This window comes from Asterias amurensis, chromosome 20 (assembly GCF_032118995.1).
Source record: "Asterias amurensis chromosome 20, ASM3211899v1".
Taxonomy (NCBI): Eukaryota; Metazoa; Echinodermata; class Asteroidea; order Forcipulatida; family Asteriidae; genus Asterias; species Asterias amurensis.
The window spans coordinates 14,832,172-14,854,519 of NC_092667.1; the positions used below are offsets into that span (position 1 = coordinate 14,832,172).

A 22,348-nucleotide genomic window follows, 5' to 3' on the forward strand; every position below is an offset into this window, starting at 1 on the left:
TCACAAGAGTAAAAACATTTGCTGAGCACAACAAATTTATGCTTACCAGAATTATGTTTACCAGCCAAACTACATGTACCATACCACCATCTGTGACTGGTATCATCCTCCTTTTGCTATTAAGCAGGGAAGCTTTTAAGCAACACATTTAGCATCGCGATATGGTCAGCTCCCTCTGAGGGTAAGTCGGGGTTGACAAGGGACTTGAAGCAAGTCTACTATCTGTTAAGATTCTGAATCAGAATTATCAAAGCCGGAAGAACGTAACGTTGAGGTGCTTTGAATATTTCCCCAATACACCCTTCCCCTTCGTAAAATAAGTGGGTAGCTTGCCTAGCTTGGCTTTTAACTCAGGCATGGCTTACGTGAATGTTAGCGACAGGCCTTGCAGAAGTATCACCCAAGCTATCATGACTAATCGACAAACGTGCGGTCATGACTGTATGATGCCAAACTAGCCTGGTGAAACAATCCAACTATGTCACATCGAAACTAGAAAAGGATATCCAAGTATTGTACGTACTGATACAGTTTGGACGCCAAGCTATCATTAACCAAAACTTTCCAATGCAGCAAAATTGCATGTATATTGCAAAAATTATCATCAAGTATAGTTTTCTTCCCAATATAACTCAATATTCAGGAATACTCTTCAGACGTTTCGTGGTGTAAAATCAACCCATCGGAACTTCTCGTCCATCAAGGCAAGTTTTTGAATAACCAAGTCTCGACGATGTGGTATGACGTAAACGTCTTCGTAAGAACAAGACGGTGAGGCGTGTTTTAATGTTGAACGTCCGTTGTACATGGTTGTACCACCGTCGACCTGGTTGAAACTTGTACCGTCCCTTTGGCGTTCTTCGGTCAACCGTTCTTCTCAAACTCATATGTAGAACCAGCCGACTTAAAGAACCTTGGACAAATAAAAACGCGCCCATGTTTGATTTACAGAGCATAGGTAAGTTTAAAATGCATGATAAGTACCATGTTCACAATAGAAGTCTTCTTTTTCTTCAAATTGGCGTTGTGGACAAATAGTGATGACGTCACTATATCTGTAAAAAGCGCCCTCTGTACAAAAGTTTCGAGGCTGAATATCCAAATAATTCCACTCCAATCATGGATTTCTTTTAATTGACGGGTTGTCACAATCTGTTTGAGTTGTGTTGCATTAGTATTTCTGTAAATAATTTAAGCAATTCTCATTTTACATTGCTCCCATCCGCTCGTTAATAAAGTGGTGTATTATCCATTATATTCTAACTAGGCCTATACGGGCATAACTATATTAGTATAATAAAACAGTTATAGATATCGAATGGACACGTGTCTTCATATAATGCAATGGTCGAGACTACTAAAGGAGAATCTGTATGACCTATACCCAATATAGCAATGAGCTGTACGTGTAATGATAGAGACGTTTTGTCGATTTATAATGTACTGTCACTGCTACCCATAACTTGTCATCGGAAGTTCCAATTTAGAATCTGCTAGCTGATATCCCAACATGCAGAGGGACGGTTCATTTCTTTTAGAGGGGTGTTTGTGTTAAAGAGGGGCTTCAATTTCAAGTTCATTTTCGTGATGCACTCAATTTTAAATAGATAAATTCATAATATGCAAGTCGGAACAATATTACTCGTCTCTAAGCTCACGTGAAAATGGTGTAAAATTTCATTTTATTCCGATAGGAAAAATTGAATTGTGACGTCATCGAACGTAAAAAGTACAAATGGGTCTTTACAGTGCAAAGAGGAAATTTGTGTTCAAGTCAAAGGTTCAAATTTTCAGCTGTTTTTGATTGAATATAGGCCTATCAACCAATTTCAGAAATGAGCTAAATCTCTCCGTCCTTCTTTCTCGGTCAATGGCTAGTGATCAACCAATGGCAAGTTCAACCGATTGATTGCGACCACGAAAACGCCCCTTGAGGTTAGATAATTCTGAATTTTCCCCCATTTTCATAAAGAGATCCTTTGAAAAATGAACGGATCGCAAAACTGAGTTTGAACTTGACATTGAGCCCCTCTTTAAAACTATCCATTACAATCCTCTATAGACAAAAAAAACAACAAACCAATAAATCCTCATTAATTTAGGCGGTAATGTTTTCGAGAAACACCTGTAGGGACTGTCTGAATTATCGGCTACGGCTATGGCTATATGGTTAATGGCTGTGGCTGAAGCTTGATCACTGAAGAAAACACTGAAGAAAACACTGACTGTAGAATCAGAATAAGAGATCAACCATACTGTTTATTCACACGTAGAAACGTTAATTGTGCATCATTGTGATGTCTTTGAGTGTCCTTTTGACTTGATGACTTTTATCGGATGTGTTTTGAGACAGGATTAGACTAATTGGACATCGAGGTTATCGCATTTGAATCACCTTGACACTTGTATCTGATCATTGAGCCGACTGGGCAACTTTGACAGCATGCCCTGGCATAGTAAGTATTATGGATGTATAAAGTTTAGAACAGCAAACAAAATACTTAGTTTTGTAACATTTCGTTGTGTTTCAGTAAGATTAAACCGTATGTAACAACGTATTTTTTGAAATGCCTCCTTGACCCAACTGTCGAGTATTAAGCCCCCAAACTTCATAATGCAACCTTGCCCCCAGGTCAGACCTCGGTTGTACCATGGGTTAAGGCTATTTTTAGTAGTGACTCAGTCTTTAAATTACTGCTTTTGTTCGTTGGGAATTATTGTGAACTATTCCAAGTAAAAACTGAAACACATATTCCGGAGTTGTCATGCTGTCCCAAATGCAGATGCAAAACTCACGTGGCTTTCACATTTGGTAAGCTACTTGGTTTGTCTATAAAACAACTCTTTACACGAGGTTGTTTGCAGGTCACAACCTACGTCTGATAAAATTACCATGGAGGGGTCGATGTGATTATGCAACCTCGTACAGTGCACCTTAACAGACCAAACAATGGTAGAAGACATGTAAACGTAGTTTACAAGACGCCTATTCTTGTTCAATAATTATTCGAAATGTTTGTATCAAAAATATGAGAACAGACATCTCGAACCAAGACTAGCATCTAAAAATATATCTTTACTTGACGAAAATCCTCATTTAGCCTGTTGATATTATGAACCAACAAAATATCTGATATCCAATTATTTGTCATTTCCTGTGTTCTAATGACCACTTGTCGTTTACGTTTCCTTTTTTGTAACCATTTAGAGCAAGTATTGCATCTGCACAACGAGTAGTGTTGGGGATGAGACAAAATGACGACCATTTTGAAAAATTGCGATAGCTTTCATCCCAGTATAGGCCTATACGTCACCAATAAGAAAATTATCAGCAAGTTATATTCAGACTTGTCATGCATATAGACAAGTTGGCCTACACAAAATAAGGCAGCACTGACCCAAGGCAATCATTTTGTGACGCATCCAAGTCTTACTTAACGTTTGTGACGTCATTGTAGGGAACGATAACCACATCTATCTATCTATGGCTTATTTAATTTGAATATTAATTTGTTTGAATGATCGACGACCACTTGAGATATTTATTCACATAAATCAATCTTTCTGTCTCTCTTTTTCAGATTTATCCGAATTTATCCCGTGGATACTCGCGATCTTTTTCGTCCTGTTCTTAATTGCTTGCTGCTCGTGGCTCTACAGATGTGTACAGAAATGTGAGGATCAATGCCCTGGTATATTACCAGATCGAAGCCCATACAACCCAAACTCTCCCATGACGCCATTCCCTAACATCAGACACACGAGGAACTGCGAGAGTACAAGACGTCTGACATTGCGACGGGCGACCGAAGAGTCAAATAATGAGCCATCGGGTAGTATCATGTCCTCTACGTCGATAGTTCATTATCATGGACCGAAATCACCACCCTACGCTCAGCTTGCAGATCGCCCTCCACCGCCCTCTTATGAAGAGGCTTGCGGTTCTGGTGTCCCCTCCCTGTCGCAACAGCAGGCTACGAGTGCCGCAATAATCGATACTGAACCGATCCCGACTGAAAACATCGAATCGGTATCAGTGTCGAGTGTGCCTCACTCTGATGACGTACGTGATGTCGTCAATGACTCGAATGTCATTGATATCCCACATGACGAGCCACTCATAAATGACGATGACGACGATGACGACGACATGGAATTACAAGATGTCGTCATTGAACCAACAGCATTGGAAACAGCTAATAGTGACGTCATGGAGACTGGTGATCACGTGTTACTTTGAATATTGATAAACTATGGAAGTAATGGACCCGTCTGGGAAAAATGAGCATGAAAGAAAATAATTATTTATTAAAAAACTCTTTAAGAATTGAAAGTTCAAGATGATAGGAGCATGATCATCCTATAGGGTATGTATACTATGGTGGCCCTGAAGGGACATCGGACATCGCACATCGCAATCTTTGCAAATTTGCGATGTGCGATGCCCCTTCAGGGCCACCATAGTATACGTTTGGTTATGGCTCTGAAAATAATTGGTAATAAAAACTTACGTGGCAAGAAGTCACAGTAGATTTGCAATGCATTTTGAGAAACACAATACAAAAAATAATTTACGCTTCGCAGATTGTGTATTCATATAGGGAGTTCTTACGTAAGTTACTCACGTTGCACAATACCGAGACAGGAGGCGAAAATAGTCGGGTACTTCGTTGTGTATTAGTAGGATTTGAAACTTTGCATGGTGGAGATAAGATATAGAAGAGTTTGCGGTAACACCATGTAATAACAATCTCTAAATGAGTTGGGGTGGTTCTGAAAAGAACCGTTGGGTTAACTCGACGTTTCGATCAGTATGCTCTGATCGTCTTCTGGAGAAAGAAGACGATCAGAGCATACTGATCGAAACGTCGAGTTAACCCAACGGTTCTTTTCAGAACCACCCCAACTCATTTAGAGATTGTTATTACATGGTGTTACCGCAAACTCTTCTAAATCGTTGTGTATTGTTTATTGCGACTCCAGTGTGGAGTGTACATGCAGGGAACCTGACCGACACCACTGTATGGATGGTTTGATTCTTTGAAAATAAGTTTTGATCCTCAGAATTTGCGTGTAACATCAAATCCTACTTACTAAATTTTGTGCCAGAATACCACTCAAACAACTTACATTACTTGTAATTTGGCTCATAGTCTTTGTATTCATGTATGGGATTTAAGACATGTGTGTAATCAATGTGGCAATGCCGCCATCTTGCTTGGTAGATTATGTTCTTTTGAGAACATGTCTTGCTTTATACTACCGCAGAGTAGAGTTTCGGAATTCGTGAGACTTGTTTATTTTGTGTGACTGTGTGTTTTCTTTTAAAAAGGAAAACCAAAGCTTGGTAAATGTGCATCACCGAACAGTGGCCATTGTTTTTTCTTTTTAAAATGCCCTTTTTATTTTGTACGTGAATGTATGAGAATATTTGATGATTTATTGTAAATGTCATTAATATCTCATCCATGACTACGGTGAGCACAAGCAACAACTTTAAACCGAAGTTTTAATTCCAAATTCCAAATATATATCGGTGACAAGTCTTTGTTTACGTATTTAGCACAACCATTCTGCTCTGTCACGGGCCATTAGCATGTGTTTTAATTATGGTGTGTTCCGGATGTTTGTGTGTTTAAAGGCACCTTACACCTTTTGTAACTGTCAAAAACCAGTATCTAACTTGGTGTATCTCAACACGCTGCAAACACAAAGAACACAAATTTATTTATAGTTTATAATGAATTCTTAAAAATGTTTGATGGGCACTGTTGGCCATGAGTTTGTGTTTAATTGATGTACGAATTTCATCGGGAATAAAATACTTTATTTTAGTTTAACCATAACACGGTTGAGTAGCAGTGGATTTGAAACTGTGCATGGTGGGTAAAACTGTTCAGAGAGGTTTGTTGTAACACCATGTGGAACTAAAAAGAACCGATGTTTAACGACCCTACATTTCTAGCAGTGTGCTCTGAGCGTCTTCAAGATAAATGATGACAATCAGATCCTGAAGACGCTCAGAGCAGACTGATCGAAACGTTGAGTCAACTATTTACTTTTCAGAACTAACACTATTCAAATCTATCTTAGTTATGTATAGATGTAAAATAGTCGAATGATAACATGGTGACATGTCAGGGTTGATTGGAGGTATCGAGCGGAAACTACATTTCCTTGCACAGAAACCAACAGGTTCATATTAAGATCATTATGCCCTTTCCTAACTTTTGTAAATTGAGTTTTGACAAGCACTGGGAAAACTTGCCTGTAATTAACATTAGTTTGGGAAATGTTTTTTTCTTTAAATTCTTCCCTCGTTTAAATGTTTGATAGCCCCATGCCTAAATACCATCTTAAACTAGAGTTCACGGCAATGTAGGTCACATAATGTTTAGTCGTAGCGAAGGAAATTCAAAGCATTATTTCCCGTCCCATGACTCCCATTTTATTACCTCCCATCATAATTGGTATGGGTTTTCAAGACCACAAAACCTACCCCACTCTGTTAGCTCGATTTAATTTTTAGGATATGACCTAGAAGTATTGGCAGCTATCCATTATTTGGAAAAATAGGCACGAAATGTAAATCATCAGCAGTAGTCCATAGCTTTGTGTGTTGTGGAAGCGCGAACAGGGATGTTGTTTTGGACACACCCAAAAGTGGCAAGCTTGAATACTGTAGACATGGGGCCGATTTCATAAAGCCGTTTTAACAGTAAGTATTGCTTAACAACTTTCTGGAAAAAAAACAGAAAATATGAGCAGGAGACCAGTCACTGAGTGTGCATGTGTGGTAGTTTGACTGGTAACCTTATTCTGGTTGGTACTAAAGCTACCTTTTTATCAAAACAATTCTTAGTGCCCTGTGCTCGATTTTCACAAAGAACTAAGATTCATCTTTTAAAGGAACACGTTGCCTTGGATCGGACGAGTTGGTCTATAAAACGCGTTTGTAACCCTTTTTTATAAAATGCATATGGTTGGAAAGATGTTTTAAAAGTAGAATACAATGATTCACACAAGTTAGCCTCGAAATTGCGTGGTTTTCCTTTTACTGTGCGAACTAACACGGTCGGCCATTTATGGGAGTCAAAAATTTGACCCCCATAAATGGCCGACCGTGTTAGTCTACGAGGTAAAAGGAAAACCGTGCAATTTCGAGGCATGTTTATGTGGATCATTGTATTATACTTTTACAACATCTTTCTACCCATATGCATTTTATAAAAAACGGTTACAAACGCTTTTCAAAGACCAACTCGACCGATCCAAGGCAACGTGTTCCTTTAAGATTAGTAGTCCATATTATAGACTAGTCTGTAGATCAAATTTGTTTGCTGACCTTGTTTGTCACAAAACAGGGGAGAACGCCTAAAGCCCCCTAAGGAATAGCATAGGAGTCAGTCCATGAGCCTGCGTTGAATCGTTTTTTATATAATAGAGTTGGGATTTCTAATCCCCAAATGAGATATTCATGTCAAATCTGCCGAGTCAGATGTGTTTGAAATGTCCGTGGGCGCCTTTTGACACTGTGCGATTAAGAACACTACAGACAGAGTGAAAAAATACACAAGGTTTCGCTTTATGCCAATTGAATGAGTGAGCATGCAATGTTTGGGTTTGTATACACTGGTTTGGTATACACTCTACAACACTTCCTGCTTATTGGAAGGTTCAAAAAGCGACAGCGTTGTTTGTTGTGTGATGAATGCGGAAATAATAAAGTGTTCTTGACTGTTGGTTCACATTAGAAATAAATGAGTTATTTTGCAGACTCATTCACAGCAACAATCGTCACAGTTAGTTGACAACAGCCTCTGCACTTGTGCACCTGTGACTTGTCCCTTCCTCATTGTTTAATCAAAGTTGTGGACGGGGTGATTATCAGTTATTTCCTTTATGGTGTGAAGAGCCTCTTTGATGTCTCACTAAAATAAACTAGTACATCACACTTTTTATAGCTCCATGATCACATCTGCAGCACCAACCATAAAGTAACAGTCAACCATAATCATGGAGGTTCTGAGCCAGAGAAGATTGGTAAACTTCATCAGTATCTGTCTTGCGTTGTTAGTGATCTTGTCAACTACTGATGCACGTAAGTCTCTTTAATTATATTCTTATGTCATGAAACAAAAATTGCACTTTTCAAAAGTTAAAGGGATTGTACATAATAAATGTTAGTTTTACCCTAAAACCAATTTAGCACAGTTGTATACTCAGTACTTTCCCAGTTTATGTTGACCCGGATTAATCATAGGCATGCTACTCGGTTGGGATTCGAACCTAGAACTTTCGAAATGACCACGGTCGTTTTGCCCGGAGGCAGTTCGAATACTTACACATGCGCAGTGTACTTTAGTATGGATCTGCTTACCTAACATATTTTGCGCTTACGGACTCTGTAGGTAATTAGATTTTATGCGCCGAACTCAGTAAGCAGATCCATGAAATGAAAGCCTGGTCACTTCAGAGCTCTTTCTGCGAAAGGACAAGTGTTGCGTTTGCGTAGACTTCGCGGGCCGGTACTGTGTTTAAACAACAATTAAGGGCCAAGGACTATGAGAGATTTATCACAAGACATATCAATGTTGTTTACATGTGTGTATTTCCTTCCAGGAAGATACAGTAGAAGGGCACGTCCAAGTCACGGAGACGCTGGTAAAACAAATCCACATCGACCAACAGGTAAATCATACCAGATTTCTAGAATAAAAACAATACTTATTTATTGTAACAATGAGAACCCAACTATTGATTTGAACAAATGCTTTTATAGGACGACTGTGTGACAACATTTCTGCTTACTGGTTTAAACGGTGGGGCTGGTCCCAGGGAGTTCTGAGACCGGAGATTCCGTCCCCCTCATGGCAGATGTAGGGAGGAGATTCAAATGGGGGGCGCTATCAGAAGAAGTTTGTAGTACACATTTTTGCCCGATGGGTGACATAAATCCCCTGACACACCGGGGTAAAAGTGGACCATCTTGGACTAAGTTTAATTATAATGAACGTGAAATATTCCTACCTCTTGTTCTATTTCAGCATTAAACCAGCCTTGGGTGATTCTCCTTATCGCCGGTGGGGGCGTCCTTGTCCTCGTGTGCTGTTTTCTGCACTGCCTCCGCTGCATCCACCACATGGTGTCCACACATGAGAAAAAGAACGCCAGACGCAGGCGCACTGAAGACGGCGAGAACGACAACCAACAAGATGTGGACGATGAGTTTGACCAATCAGAACTCTGCCAGCCGCCACCTTATGCTGACATCATCAATGACGTCATGATACCGCCACCACCGTACTCAGCTGTTTATGTAGGTGGGGCTGGCTGGGATGCGCCACCGCCATCTGATGATGCGGAACTCAAAGACTAATGAATTTATATCACCATTTTTGTCGTACCCAAAATCATACTATACTCGGTATTTCAACTTGATTTTATTTAGTGTTAATGACATTGTTATCGAATAGCAATAGTCCACTTTTGAAATAAACAAGATGAACACAATCCTGTTACGTCACAGGCAAACCGCGTGACGTATTGACCGATTAGAAGCCGGTCCATCCATCACAGTCATAAACACAATACTTCGCCCCAATACGATACATTACTCAAATAACAATCCAAAATACACAAGTTTGCGGTAAGCCTGCCGAGCGACTCTGCACGACTTTTTAATCAAAATTTCCGTTCAAAAAAAACCAATATTATCCACAAAATAAAATTCCAAAACACTTAACTACTCTAGAGCTGCCAAAAACTCGAACAAAATGTTTTACTTTTTGCTGTATCGCTTTTCCTGATACAGATGACAACTACGGACCGGGATTAAAAAACCATGCTGATGTATACATTGGTTAACGCCTCTTGCGTGGTTTTTTATTAAAATAAATAACATCTTGTGAAAACAAAAGACGTGCTATTTGTCTGCAGTGCAAGTGCTGTTTGTTTACTAAAAGCGTTAGTTTTGTATTTTTGTCGGGAGTGAAGGGGGAGGGGGCGTACATGCCACATATATTGGGCATGGTGTTATAACTAATTATAATAATTTTAACCATGTAATCCATCAGAACAAAACTTGTGTAAATATTAATAATAATAATTATGTAAATTTGATAAAAAAATAAATATGTATGATGTCCAAGTAATAATGTTCCGTTCCCTTTCTTGAATCCGTAAACCAAGCCTAAGACACCCATCTTATTCACCATTTACCGAAATATCAGTCATTTATGTCGGCACCCATGCCTAAAAAAGGTAGGTATAAAACAATTGGTTTAAAATCTGTGATCGCGGGTTTTTTGTTCCATTTTTTTCCCTACCTGCTGAGTGAAAGTGAAATTGCTTGAAACAGCGCCCCCTTGCGGGAGGAATAACTGTGAAATAAACGCGACCAACGTAAACGGTATATGTTTAGTTGGGCACCTCGACTCCATATAATGGCTTCCTACGCCAGTCTACCAGCGTGACACGTACACACACTTTCCAGTTCAGCTGTTCAATTTTCACCCTGATCTTTGAGCGAATCATATTCCACCAACCGCACACTGAGTGAGTATGTGTTCCATTTTTTTAGCTAAACTTTAGAAATAAAATCCTATTTTGTGTATGTAGTCGTAGGTACGTCCCGTGTCCGAGATTGATTTTGAGTTAGTTAGGCCTATTCAATTTCAACTTGATTTGATGAATAATGAATTGAATTGAATTGAGTGCATTTGTTTTGCAACAACACAAAACATTCAATAAATTCTAACAATTGTATTAATTGTATTGTTGTGATTTTAATTAATAATTTTAACAAGACGTTTGGTTGGTTAAATGGAAAAGACCAAATTCATTGTTGGGCATAATATAATAAAATGTATCCTCCTTTTACCAGTTTTCACGGTATATAATATGCCTTTTTCTTTGAATTAATTGGGAAAAAATAAGGATGCCATATTATCGTAGTAGGTAGGAGGTCCTGTTTTCGAGGTGTCCCTAAAATCGTGGCAAATCTTTTACCTCTCTGTGCGCGATGTAAACAGTCCCTAGATAAAGTTGAAGTTGAAGTCATGTTTGCAGACTTCATATTATTAACAAATGAAGATAATTAGGGCATTGATTGATATATGGCATCATTATTTTTTTCCCAATTCAAAGAAAAAGGCATAATAGCGTGAAAACTGGTAAGAGGAGGATATATCAACCGATGCCTTAATTATCTTCTTTTGTTAATATGAAGTATGCAAACATATATTAAAACTTGATGGACATTGAAATGTTCACACTACACACCGATCTTCGATGACTTCAACTGGCCCCATTTGTTTTGAGTTTTTCCTGTTTTCACAGCAAACGAGAAAGTATGGTTTCTCGGTGAACCCATACATGGAAGAAACATCTGCAGTGACTACAAGTGTTCTTTGAGACTCTGTGTATGACTCTATAGCCAGCAGTTGTCTTCATTTTATTCAAAATATTTTTTTTATTAAATTTTAAAAATTACCATGGTAACTTGCAAAAAATTTAAGAAATTAAAATAATAATAAAAAGTGTGAATAATTACTGGCTTTCAAATCTGATTTTTAATTTTTTGTTTATATATTTTTTTATTAAGATTTATAATAAAGCGTATAAATAAACAGTGATAATTGAATCAACAAGCTGATGTTTAAATTTTAATATTAATAATTAATATTGATATGAGGGTTAAAAAAAAAAAAATATTCAAAAATATTAGAAAAATGATATAAGGCACATGGCTTCTTTATGCCTCTGTATTTTTTTCCTTTTTACAGAATTGATATTGTTTTAATGTTTTTTCAAAAAGTAAAGCATTTCATGGAATAATATTTCAAGAGAAGTCTTTCACCATTACCTTCTGTAAACCCTGTAAGTTATTTGTAAATCTGTGAACTTTTTTTTTCTGTTCCGAAGGGCGAAAGTGTCCAATGGCTTCAAAAGAGGAAGCGAGCAAAGGGCTAAACACTTTTTTATTAAATTTATTTAAATACATTTAGTGCATTTTATTCAGGCAGGAAATTAAAAAAAAATGCAGGAAATTAAAAAAAAATGAAAAAAGATAGATGCAGGTATTTCAGGCACCAGTATAACCACCATGGAGCTATAAAACTATGGCTGAGGTTGTTCGGGTGGAAACACTACACGGGCCTGGTAGATCACAGAGGCAACAAAGGCGATTGCTTCATGCCCCCTGGTCATTGCCTTTGGTGCACTTCAAATGCTCCAGTAGCAATTGACACTTTCCTTCTAGGGGGCCATGTCCCAAGAAGAAACTGCATTGGTGCCCTTGCCCTTTCAAAAACGAAGCAAACAGGCCTGTGTACTTATGTCTAGTTGACACATAACCCATAACCATACCAGCTCATAGCTAGATCATGTTGAATGCTTGATGCATGAACTAACACAAAGAACGATCATTTCTGAATGCTACAGGAGGGTAGTATAATTTTATGGTAGGATCAGATATTGCAGGTACAGATATTTTGTATTACTCTATTGGACTGTAAAACAATATATTCACTGTTATAGTAGAGTTTTTTTAAAAGATGGCCTTTGAACCAGGGCTTGTTTTATCGTGTATTTATACAAAATGTGTTTTTCACACTTCAGTGGTCAAACAATTTGTAATTTTTGTTTTAAACCAAATAGCCTCCAGGACTTGCCTGTTTGAGTAATTTCAGATTACATGTGTACCAGCAAGAATAATTTTTTGTGTAAGTGTTTAACTTTGTTGAATGTACATGTGGGTTTGTGCATGTAAATCACTACACGTGACAACAAGTAAAAGAATTATAGTATAATGTATTAATGTATTTTGTTTTGTCTTTAATAAAAACTATACCAAAGACTTGTAATAACTTCTTCCTTAAATAGATTTATTTATTTCTTTTATTTCAGAAAGCCTGGAAGATTTGGCACGAACAGTCTTTACTAAATACAACAAGTAGATTGTGTCAGTCAGTGCAACTATATTGAGGATAGAGAACACTTTAAGATGGATGATACCGCCAAGTGTGTCTTGATAACTGGGGGTGCAGGATACATCGGAAGTCATACTGTTCTAGAAATGTTGAAAGAGGACTATAACATCATCGTTGTTGACAACTTCTCAAATGCAGCCAAAGGTAAAGTTTGATTCACTTCATTTGGCATTAAATGGTTTGGGTTTAAACAAAGACAAATTGAATAGAGCGGTAACTTTCACTTCATTGTTTACACTAAACAGTGCACTCATAAGGTTACACTATACCTCAGAAAGGCTGATGGAAGTCCCCTTTGCAAAATGAAACTGCACTTGCTCCCTCTAAAGATGAAACTCAAGGACTGCAGTGAACTTTCAGACAACTAGGGAGATTTTTGTTCGATTTGAAGAACTGAAGATGTAATTTTATTGGGAAAACCTTTAGGTCTTTATTTGTTTATTAATTTTGGTTTTACCCTTACAATGTAGATTGTTAGCACTGTATGCTCAGACAGTACTTTTCCGAGTTCTGTGAACAAAAATCACAGGTATATTACTCAAGTGGGATTCAAACCCAAAGCCCTTGCAATTCTAGAGCAGTGTCTTACCAATTAGACAACCGAGATTGCCCAGTAGCTAGAGGCAGTTCGTATTTTTTTTCTTCACAGAACTGTGGAAAGTACTGAGTAGGGCTAACACACATCGATGTTAGGGTAAAATCAAAATTAATATCCTTCATCCCCCATGTAAATTTACATCTATTAACTCTTTATTTCTTGTGTGATTTCGTCGACAGGAAAAAACTGTCTACCTGAGAGCCTGCATAGAGTCCAGCAAATCCTGGGTGGAGAGAAGAAAATACTGGTATATCAGATTGATCTGTTGGACGTTGAAGACCTTAGAAATGTCTTCTTGAAGGTAAGTCAAATCTTGGGTGGAGAGAAGGAAATACTGGTATATCAGATTGATCTGTTGGATGTTGAAGACCTTAGAAATGTCTTCTTGAAGGTAAGTCAAATCTTGGGTGGAGAGAAGGAAATACTGGTATATCAGATTGATCTGTTGGACGATGAAGACCTCAGAAACGTCTTCTTGAAGGATAGTCACAATTCTGGACTTTGTAGCTGATTTGTTGATTGATCTCCTTGCACCTTCTGATTTTGTTGAAAGAAGCAAAATGACCCTCACAGAGATTAAAGACTCGGCTATTGTTGTGGCGTGTCATGGTCTAGCGGTTAAGAACACTGGACTCGAACTTTGGTGTTTCTGAGTCCCAGTCGTGACACCTGTGCCCTTAAGTTAGACACTTAACGTCGATGCCCTGTCCTTCGGATGAGACGTAAAGGTCTTGGTCCCATTGATGTGTAACGAACATAAATGATCCCAGTAACACTTATCGCTTAGAGAAGGGGTTCCCCCCAGTGTTCCTGGCAGTGGCTGCTGAATGCGCTGTAGCACCTTGTAAAACATTGCATGGTGCTATGTAAAATGAGTAGGTCTCATAATTTAAACGTTGTCCCACATACCTTGAAGGAAATACTGATGGATGAAGCGCCTTGAGCATCAGTGAGTGATTGATATGAGTGTTATATAAGAATCCACTAATATTAATATTTCTATGTTTATTTTTGGCCCATCAGCACCAGATAGAGTCAGTCATCCATTTTGCTGCATTGAAGGCTGTTGGAGAGTCTGTTGAACAACCTCTAGATTACTATAGAGTTAATGTTGGTGGAACGCTCAACTTGTTAAATGTAAGTCAGAGGAATTTTACTCCAATGTTATTTAATTCATTTTGGTGTTGAACACAGAAAAGTTGACTTGAGCGACAAATTTGCTTCGCATTTGCAGGAAGTTTGAAACAGGCTTGATAATGTTCATGTTTTTTCCAATTTCAGCTCATGAAAGAATTTAAGGTAAAGAACTTTGTCTACTCGAGCTCGGCAACGGTTTACGGTACTCCAGAGAAGTTACCTCTTGATGAAGACCAACCTATCGGTGGCTCCATCACCAATCCTTATGGGAGGAGTAAGTTTTTCATGGAGCAGATTCTGATTGATCTGTGTAACTCGTCAAAGGTTAGTCTAAAAGAGAACATCTACATCTATGACAATTCTTGTCAAAGCCTGTTCAGCATCTGGACAAGGTGAGAAGACAATGAAAACATTTCAGTTCAGGGAAAACCCTGTGCAGTGACTGAAAAACCCAATCCACTTAGTTTTATTGTATAATCTACATTTATATAGGTTTAAAGCAATCCAACAGCTTCAACATCAAAAGGTATACGTTCCCTCTAACCAGAAAGAAGTTTGATGTCTTTATTTAAAAAATAGGATTTTGTAGTACAAAACCGAAAGACCAGTGTCTTCATTAAAGATTCACATTTTACGTCCCTTTGTCGTTTTAGCATTTAAGACGTTGCTGTGAGCGAACATGGAAACAAGATAATAGTACAGTTATGGTATGACAGGTTGTAATGGATGGGATTTGAACTTGGTAGCACCACCATCAAACTAAGCCCATAATCCACTGTGGTTCACATTGCCTTCACCCTCTAGGCCATCTTCGTAATACTGTGAAGCAGAAAATACTGCTAAGCAAATTTCGTTGAGAAAATAAAATTAGCTGTTGCAAACAACTTACCAACCAAATGGACCTATGGTATAAATGCAAAAAAATAGTTACATGTACTTGCCTGACATTTGAACCCTAGCAGAGTCTTTCTCGAACCTTTGAGAAAGACTCTGCTAGGGTCGAAATGTCAGGCCATTAACTATTTTTTTGCAAATTCCTTTGCTGAGCAAAACAATGAATGGGGCAGCCGTAACAATGTCAATTAAATGGAGTTTCTGCTGGTCCCCTGTTTTTGCTAAGCAAGATTTTTCTGTACTGTTTTGCTGACAGGCTTTATAAAATTTGGCGCAGGTATCAGATATTTAGAGAGGGGGGGAATAAAAATATATAATTTTATTCAAAGTTATTTTTTGCAATCACTGACAGATAAACATTTGTTGAGTCATAACAAGTTGTCCAAATGCTAAGAAGTCTGACCAGCTAGCGGACTGGTCATTGGTTGAACAAATCTGGGACAATGTGTGCTAGCAGACTCCCGCAGTCGTATTTTAAAAACTTGTCTTCTCAGTTGAGTTTCTTTGGCCATGGTCTGAAGAAGTGCAAAAAGAAAAATCAAATTCAGTGAATAGTTGAGGGCGGATAAGTGTGTGTTAAGTCCATGTATTGTTTCAATTCTGTGGGAAGCCATAGGCAACAGGTTTGGTGTTGTCATTGGGTGGTCGGGGCCTGACTCTATTGGACGGCTTACAACAGAGATCTACGTTTATTTAAAGCCCCTGGGATGATATTCCTGCGAATGTGATACAAATTTTGAAGTCACAGGTATTTACGCAGCAAATGTTTGGCGGGAGTTGAGCACAACTTACTTGATGGGAATTATTCGTTGCGAGTTAGTGACATCAAAATTTGTATTGCATTTGCATTTGCAGGAAGTATGAACCGGGCTTAAAGCCCTGAATTTAGCGGGTTATAAACGCAGAATTCTCCGGTAAGCAGTGCCATGGAATTTTGGTCTACATGGACATGTAGGTGATATGTTTGCACTAATTGGTTCGTGGTTATGAAGCATCAGAATAGTCTGAGTAGTTCATGTTTTCATTTGTTTGTATCATGTTACAGGTTGGCATAGTGCATGTGTACCATTCCAAACTATGTGGAAGATATTGAATTCTCAGAGAGTATAGGAAGTTTTTAGGCATGTATGCTTTGTTTTGAAAGGGCAAGGGCACTAAGGCATTTTCTCCTTTTTAAGAAAACGAAGTATGCAGGCCTGGTGTATGGCAATGATTAAACAGAAATCCAATGCATTTTTAAATGGATAAATGACCGTTGACTCTAACCTTACTTGGCTCTTCTCAGGACTGGAATATAGTAATTTTGCGTTATTTCAACCCGGTTGGTGCCCATGAATCGGGAATGATAGGCGAGGATCCAACGGGAACCCCTAACAATCTCATGCCATACGTCGCCCAAGTTGCTGTCGGTAAGAGAGATGAACTAAAGGTTTTCGGAGGTGACTACGATACTCCTGATGGAACAGGTAAGCAGCTTTGCTCTAAGGCCAGGGGCCCTATTCCATAAAGCCTGATGAAATAAAAACTTACCGAGCACAAATCTTGCTTTTAGAGAAACTGGCTACCAGCCGGAACTCCATAACATATACATTGTTGCAACTGGTGCCTCAAATATGTTTTGCTCAGCAAAGAAATTTGCTGCTCAGCAAAGAAATTTGCTAAGCAGTATTTTTTTGGTAACAGCTTTATGAAATTGGGCCCTGGTTGGTTGCTTTGGATGGTCAGGTTGGTGTAGTGATATCTTCGCTCACCTTCCACCCCTAGGACCCCGGTTTAAATCACAAAGGAAAGTTTTATTCGGCATTCCATTCTCTTGCATGGTAACAATTAACATTGATATTTTAACAATTCTAATAATTCCTTATAATGCTGTGTTTTTTCCCCGTTTTTTTTCCAGGAGTACGAGACTACATCCATGTAGTGGACCTTGCTCTTGGGCATATTGCAGCACTGAAGAAACTCAATCAAGAATGTGGTCTCAAGATTTACAACCTTGGATCTGGAATCGGCTATTCAGTACTGGACATTGTAAAGGCTCTTGAGAAGGCATCTGGGAAAGAGGTGAGTTGACTGAGTAGAGAGTCTTCCTCTGTGGCTATCTCTAATGGCTGCAGCCATAACATTGAAGAATAGGAGTCTTTTTCAAGTCACAGCTTGGGCTACGGCTCTGGCTTGGGTAAAAAACAAATTGTATTCTTTATCCCCGATGCAAAACTAACTTCTTTCAAGCCGTTGCAGTACCTGCTGCTTGCACATAAGCCTTTTTGAGGTATGGCGGAAGTGATAGGAATGTACTGTTTGGTTTTGATTTACCCAAACCTTGTAGTGTTGTAGTATTGTGTCCGCCATATGTCAAAAAGGCTTATAGGATTCAGACAGCCTCTAGCCATGGGGCTAGCTCTGTGGTCTAGCTCTGTGGTCTAGTGGTAAGACAACTACTCTAACAATGCAAAGGTCTCGGGTTCGAATCCCACCCGCATAAACTGCCTGTGGAATTAGAAAAATAAAAAAATCACAGACTTTCAATGTACCATCTATAGCTGCTTCCCTGCTCATTCGTGCTAAGCAGAAAGTTATTGAGCACACTTTCTGCTTTAGCAGCTCAGTGAAATTGAGCCATGTAGTAGACCACTAGCCATTGTTCAGGATTGTTTACTTGTGTCTTATCTTACCCCTCTGTCTTAGATCAAGTACAAGGTCGTTGATCGACGAGGAGGTGATGTAGGGGCTTGTTACTCTGACCCTACCAAGGCAGAGAAGGAACTGGGATGGAAAGCTGTCAGAAACATGGACAAAATCTGTAAGTGCATGACGAGACACCACAAACTTGTTTAAACTGTCAAACCAGCTAGATGCACAGCAAGCTCAATTACAAGAATGCGTTAGTGTCCAAGCCGAGCAATTAAGAGCACCGGTCTCAAGTTCTGGTGATCCTGATCTGAAGAGTGTGGGTTTGAATCCCAGTCGTGGCTTGTTTGTCCATGATTGCTTTGTCCTTTGGATGGAGCATTGGTCTGTAGGTCCCACAGAACCCATACCACGTATTGGGAAGAGTAGGGGTTAACCCGTGTGTTTCTGGGTCACATAGTAAGCACCCTTACAGGTTTTTTCAGGCTACCGAGCTACAGTGAATACGTTCACTTATTTTTTAAATACGTTTTTATGCTAGTCACCAAACCCACAAGGCACAAAGGCCACTTCAAGGTGTTAGCTACAACCAACTATTTTTTCCAGGGTCTGTTGCCACCTACTCCTGGGGCTGTTGCTGGATTACTCCCTTTACAGTCCATACAAATAAAGGCATCCTTTGTTTCATTACCAGAAATACCCAATGATTAAATGACTACACATTGATCCTGGCTGGTAACCCATTTTCTCATTTGTTTGTGCTACAGGTGAGGACCAGTGGCGTTGGCAGTCCAACAATCCCAATGGTTATTCTTCTTGATGATTGGTCACTGCTGAGATGATGTCATTGTTTCCATGACAACTGTTTTACCTTCACGTATAGTCATGTAAGAACATTCCGGATTTTGTCCCAACAGAAATTTAAAAAATGGTTTCAAAATAGTTTAGTATGCTCAGTGTGCTAATTCTCTTTTTATATTCAGTATTAAAGAGAGTCTTGTATGTTATTTAGAGACCTTGGAGATCTTTGAGTTCATTTTAGTATTTTAGAGATTAAGCTGTGAGATAAACCTTGTGCCTAGCCGTTTTTTGACGTCAGACACATTTTGGCTTTCTTATCGGGTAAAATTTGCTACACATGCATGGAGGTGGTTCATTAGGGTTACAATTACAAATTGTATCTGCTGTTGCACTTGGCTTTTATAAACCCTTAAGGTGCTACATAATTGGGTCTCAGAATTCATAACTTCAATAACTTATCTTGTGGAAAGTTTGTATAAACTCAGTTGGTATGACACTGTTCTAGAATTTCAAAGGTTGTGGGTTCAATTCCACCTGAGTTATATGCTTCTGATTTTTGTTCACAGAACTCAGGAAAGTAATGGGTGTACAGTATAAACACACATCGGTGTAAGGGTAAAACCAAAATTAATATCAAATTAATAATGACTTTAAATGAAGAGCGCCGGTATCTGCAAAAGTATCTAAAATATCTAAAACCCTGCTTACCTTGAGGGTCATGCAAACAGATTGTATAATATGAAATCACACTTGACTTTGGGCCATGTAAAACAATCAAATTATATACAAGTATTATCTGAAATCGTGCTCTCATTGGTAGAGCAATACAAATCTATTCAGAGTTCAGACCCTAGTTTGTTATGAGCAGCATTCTTGTTTTGTTTGTTTTTAGTTTCTTACTTTGTTAGATTTACATAAATTATTGTGTGCCCAGGAGAAGGACATAACTATAAAGGTTTACTGGAAAAAGGGCATTAGCAATCAATGTGCAAAATTGTGTTTAGAGAAATCTAAGCGTGAAAGTTTAAATGGTGTTATAAAAATGTACAAGTTATGATAGAATAGGTAAAGTCTGCTTTAGGATGGGAAAACACTTTTTGGGAAAACAACCTTCTGTACTCTTTGCCTGCAAGAAGGACGTCATTGACGTAGAGCCTTACGCCTTTCGTCTGGGCACTCAAGGAATTACGCTCTAGGATTCCTAAATGATTCCGAGGGTATTAATGACGTCTTAACTAAGAGTTGAAGTTGAGCAATCTAAAATTCTTACCTTAATATGTGATGTGCCTTATTGTGTCATTGTGTGACAAACTTAATTCCTTCCCTGTCTTTCAGCAGTTAAGTTTGAACAAATGTTGAATTGTGTGAATATTCAGTTAACGTGATTATTTGTTAATCGGGCCAGTTTATAGCAATGTTGGTGGATCCTGATGCAGCTGTGTTAAAGTGCACTAAAATAAAATAAAATGAATTGATTTGTTGAATTGAAGTCATGGATTTGGCAGAGCATCGAAAAAGAAATGTTGATTATTTAGACCAGGGTGGGTGACAGGACAGGTGGCTTCATAGACCTATTACTGCCAGGGGTGTAGTTTTGCTCCCCAACCTCTCGCTTTTTTAACCAAACTATTGTTCTCTATCCTTGATGCTATCATTTACTAAAGTTTGTAAATTGTCTCTAAATAGTGTTTTATTATATATATTTATAACTTTACAGATTTATATGGGGAACGGTTATCATATCATTAACAAGATTTTGTATGTCTTGGTATGGTGCCTTCTGTTTCCATGGGCCTTGTTGTTTAATATGCACAAAAGACAGCGTCAGGATTGTCAAACCTGGGCTCAATTTAATAGAGCAGATTAAAGCAGACGATACCAGTCACAAGCATGTGACCTTGTATTTTGGCTGGTAACCTTTTTTTGGTTAGCTGGTCTTAGTTATTTTGTGCTTAAGCAGGTTTTTGAAAAATTTGGCCCAAATCAAGTCAAGAAGGTTGATAGTCTGAGCCCCTTTATTATAGAGTTAATAGTTCTACCAAAGATGTCAATGGGGAGACAGGGAATGTGACACAAACATGTTTATACTATGAGAATGTCTTCCTTTTTGAGTAATACAGATAGTCTCTCCTTGTGATAGTGGTCTATGAGATATAATAACAGGACAGTCTTGATCCAAGACTAATTATACAGTAGAGAACAGTATTATGTATTGTGTAACTATGAACTTAATTTGCATGTAGAAAAAATGTATAGAATGGACCTGTATTTAAAAAAAGCTATTTGTGAATAAAATGCTAGAATGGTGCTGGCTTTAGATGATGGGAGTGTGGGGTTTTAGGTGACCCAGTTTATTGTGTGCTGTACTCCTTTTAAAAACATTCAGGAATCTGCAGCCATACTAGCTGTGTACAACAGATTTCAATTTGTTAAGGGGTACAGTGCCCAGTTACTTGCTTGGATTAGGGGTCTTACTGGGTGTGTATTCATGTAGGGTAAAGGACAGATCAATAGAGTGAATTACCCTAATCTTAGATTGTACAAATTAAATGCTTAAAGGTATTTTGCATAATTGGTAAGGATAAAACCTTGTTTATGTTCAGTCTGAAAGCTTACTGATTATCAAGTTAATACTGAATAATTTTTCTGTGAAAAATTGTCATATTAAAAACAAAAATTACGAAAAACTTAAAAGAAACTGCAACAGCCCAAATTGATGACAATTATAATGTGAGTTGTACATGTTTCACTATTTTCTCCCTACTCGCACAATGGATTCATTTCCACAGGTTCGATTATGTGTTGAGCACACAAAATATGAACACTGAATCTGACTAGTTTGTTGATTTTTGCAATCATGTATAATTATAAAATTATATACCATTGTTCATTCAATCGATTTGTGAAAGTTTGCATTTATTTTTTCACTTGGTAGGAATAAAAAAATATATAAAATTAGTACAAAACCCAGTGTGTGGTTTTTATTTCTAGTTTTGAAAAAATATAATACACAACTTGTTTTTTTACCCCCCCCCCCCCTCAAGTTTGACAAAACAGGATGAAACTGCTGAAATTACCCCTTGTGATTTTTTCATGATTTTTTAAAGTTTGGACCCAGATTGGACACAAAGTCTGGGCTTGCCACTTGTGATTTTTTGTCTTTTCTTTTCAATTTTGGACCCAAGTTTAATAAATATGCTGGACCTACCCCTTGTGATTTTTTAATTTTTACCAAAATTTGATAAAAATGCCCTTTTGTTTACCCAATCTAAAACTAAAGAGAGGGAATTATTAGCAT

The 22,348-nt window shown here is 38.2% G+C and overlaps 3 protein-coding genes across 5 annotated transcripts; all 3 read left to right on the forward strand.

The window, feature by feature from the left end:
• Positions 1-602: 602 nt before the first annotated feature.
• Positions 603-4,376, forward strand: LOC139952525 (uncharacterized). The gene is made up of 3 exons (XM_071951683.1): positions 603-958; positions 2,354-2,456; positions 3,582-4,376. Exons 2-3 carry the CDS (start codon positions 2,444-2,446, stop codon positions 4,238-4,240), a joined length of 672 nt encoding a protein of 223 aa, XP_071807784.1. The 5' UTR covers positions 603-958; positions 2,354-2,443; the 3' UTR covers positions 4,241-4,376.
• A 2,186-nt stretch (positions 4,377-6,562) lies between these two features.
• LOC139952391 (uncharacterized) lies at positions 6,563-10,098 on the forward strand. Its single transcript, XM_071951507.1, has 4 exons — positions 6,563-6,718; positions 7,965-8,101; positions 8,623-8,691; positions 9,048-10,098. The coding sequence occupies exons 2-4, from the start codon at positions 8,017-8,019 to the stop codon at positions 9,377-9,379; spliced, it is 486 nt and encodes a 161-aa protein (XP_071807608.1). The 5' UTR covers positions 6,563-6,718; positions 7,965-8,016; the 3' UTR covers positions 9,380-10,098.
• Positions 10,099-10,412: 314 nt separating this feature from the next.
• Positions 10,413-22,002, forward strand: LOC139952457 (UDP-glucose 4-epimerase-like). 3 transcript variants are annotated; one of them, XM_071951590.1, is made up of 10 exons: positions 10,413-10,557; positions 12,910-13,136; positions 13,770-13,891; positions 14,614-14,727; positions 14,872-15,051; positions 15,381-15,434; positions 16,907-17,087; positions 17,519-17,682; positions 18,307-18,421; positions 19,017-22,002. In XM_071951590.1, the coding sequence occupies exons 2-10, from the start codon at positions 13,007-13,009 to the stop codon at positions 19,067-19,069; spliced, it is 1,113 nt and encodes a 370-aa protein (XP_071807691.1). In that variant the 5' UTR covers positions 10,413-10,557; positions 12,910-13,006; the 3' UTR covers positions 19,070-22,002. The 3 variants fall into 3 exon arrangements, with proteins under 3 accessions (XP_071807691.1, XP_071807693.1, XP_071807692.1); XM_071951591.1 differs by having other exon boundaries at positions 10,481-10,561; XM_071951592.1 differs by lacking the exon at positions 15,381-15,434.
• Positions 22,003-22,348: the final 346 nt, after the last annotated feature.

Excerpts from the sequence above, each read along its gene's own strand:
- LOC139952457 (XM_071951590.1), top strand. The coding sequence starts at position 13,007 with ATGGATGATACCGCCAAGTGTGTCTTGATAACTGGGGGTGCAGGATAC. Across the intron at positions 15,052-15,380 it reads ATCTGTGTAACTCGTCAAAG|CATTTAAGACGTTGCTGTGA; the intron begins GTTAGTCTAAAA and ends TTGTCGTTTTAG. Across the intron at positions 17,683-18,306 it reads AGAAGGCATCTGGGAAAGAG|ATCAAGTACAAGGTCGTTGA; the intron begins GTGAGTTGACTG and ends CCTCTGTCTTAG.
- LOC139952391 (XM_071951507.1), top strand. The coding sequence starts at position 8,017 with ATGGAGGTTCTGAGCCAGAGAAGATTGGTAAACTTCATCAGTATCTGT. Across the intron at positions 8,102-8,622 it reads CTTGTCAACTACTGATGCAC|GAAGATACAGTAGAAGGGCA; the intron begins GTAAGTCTCTTT and ends ATTTCCTTCCAG. Across the intron at positions 8,692-9,047 it reads AAATCCACATCGACCAACAG|CATTAAACCAGCCTTGGGTG; the intron begins GTAAATCATACC and ends GTTCTATTTCAG.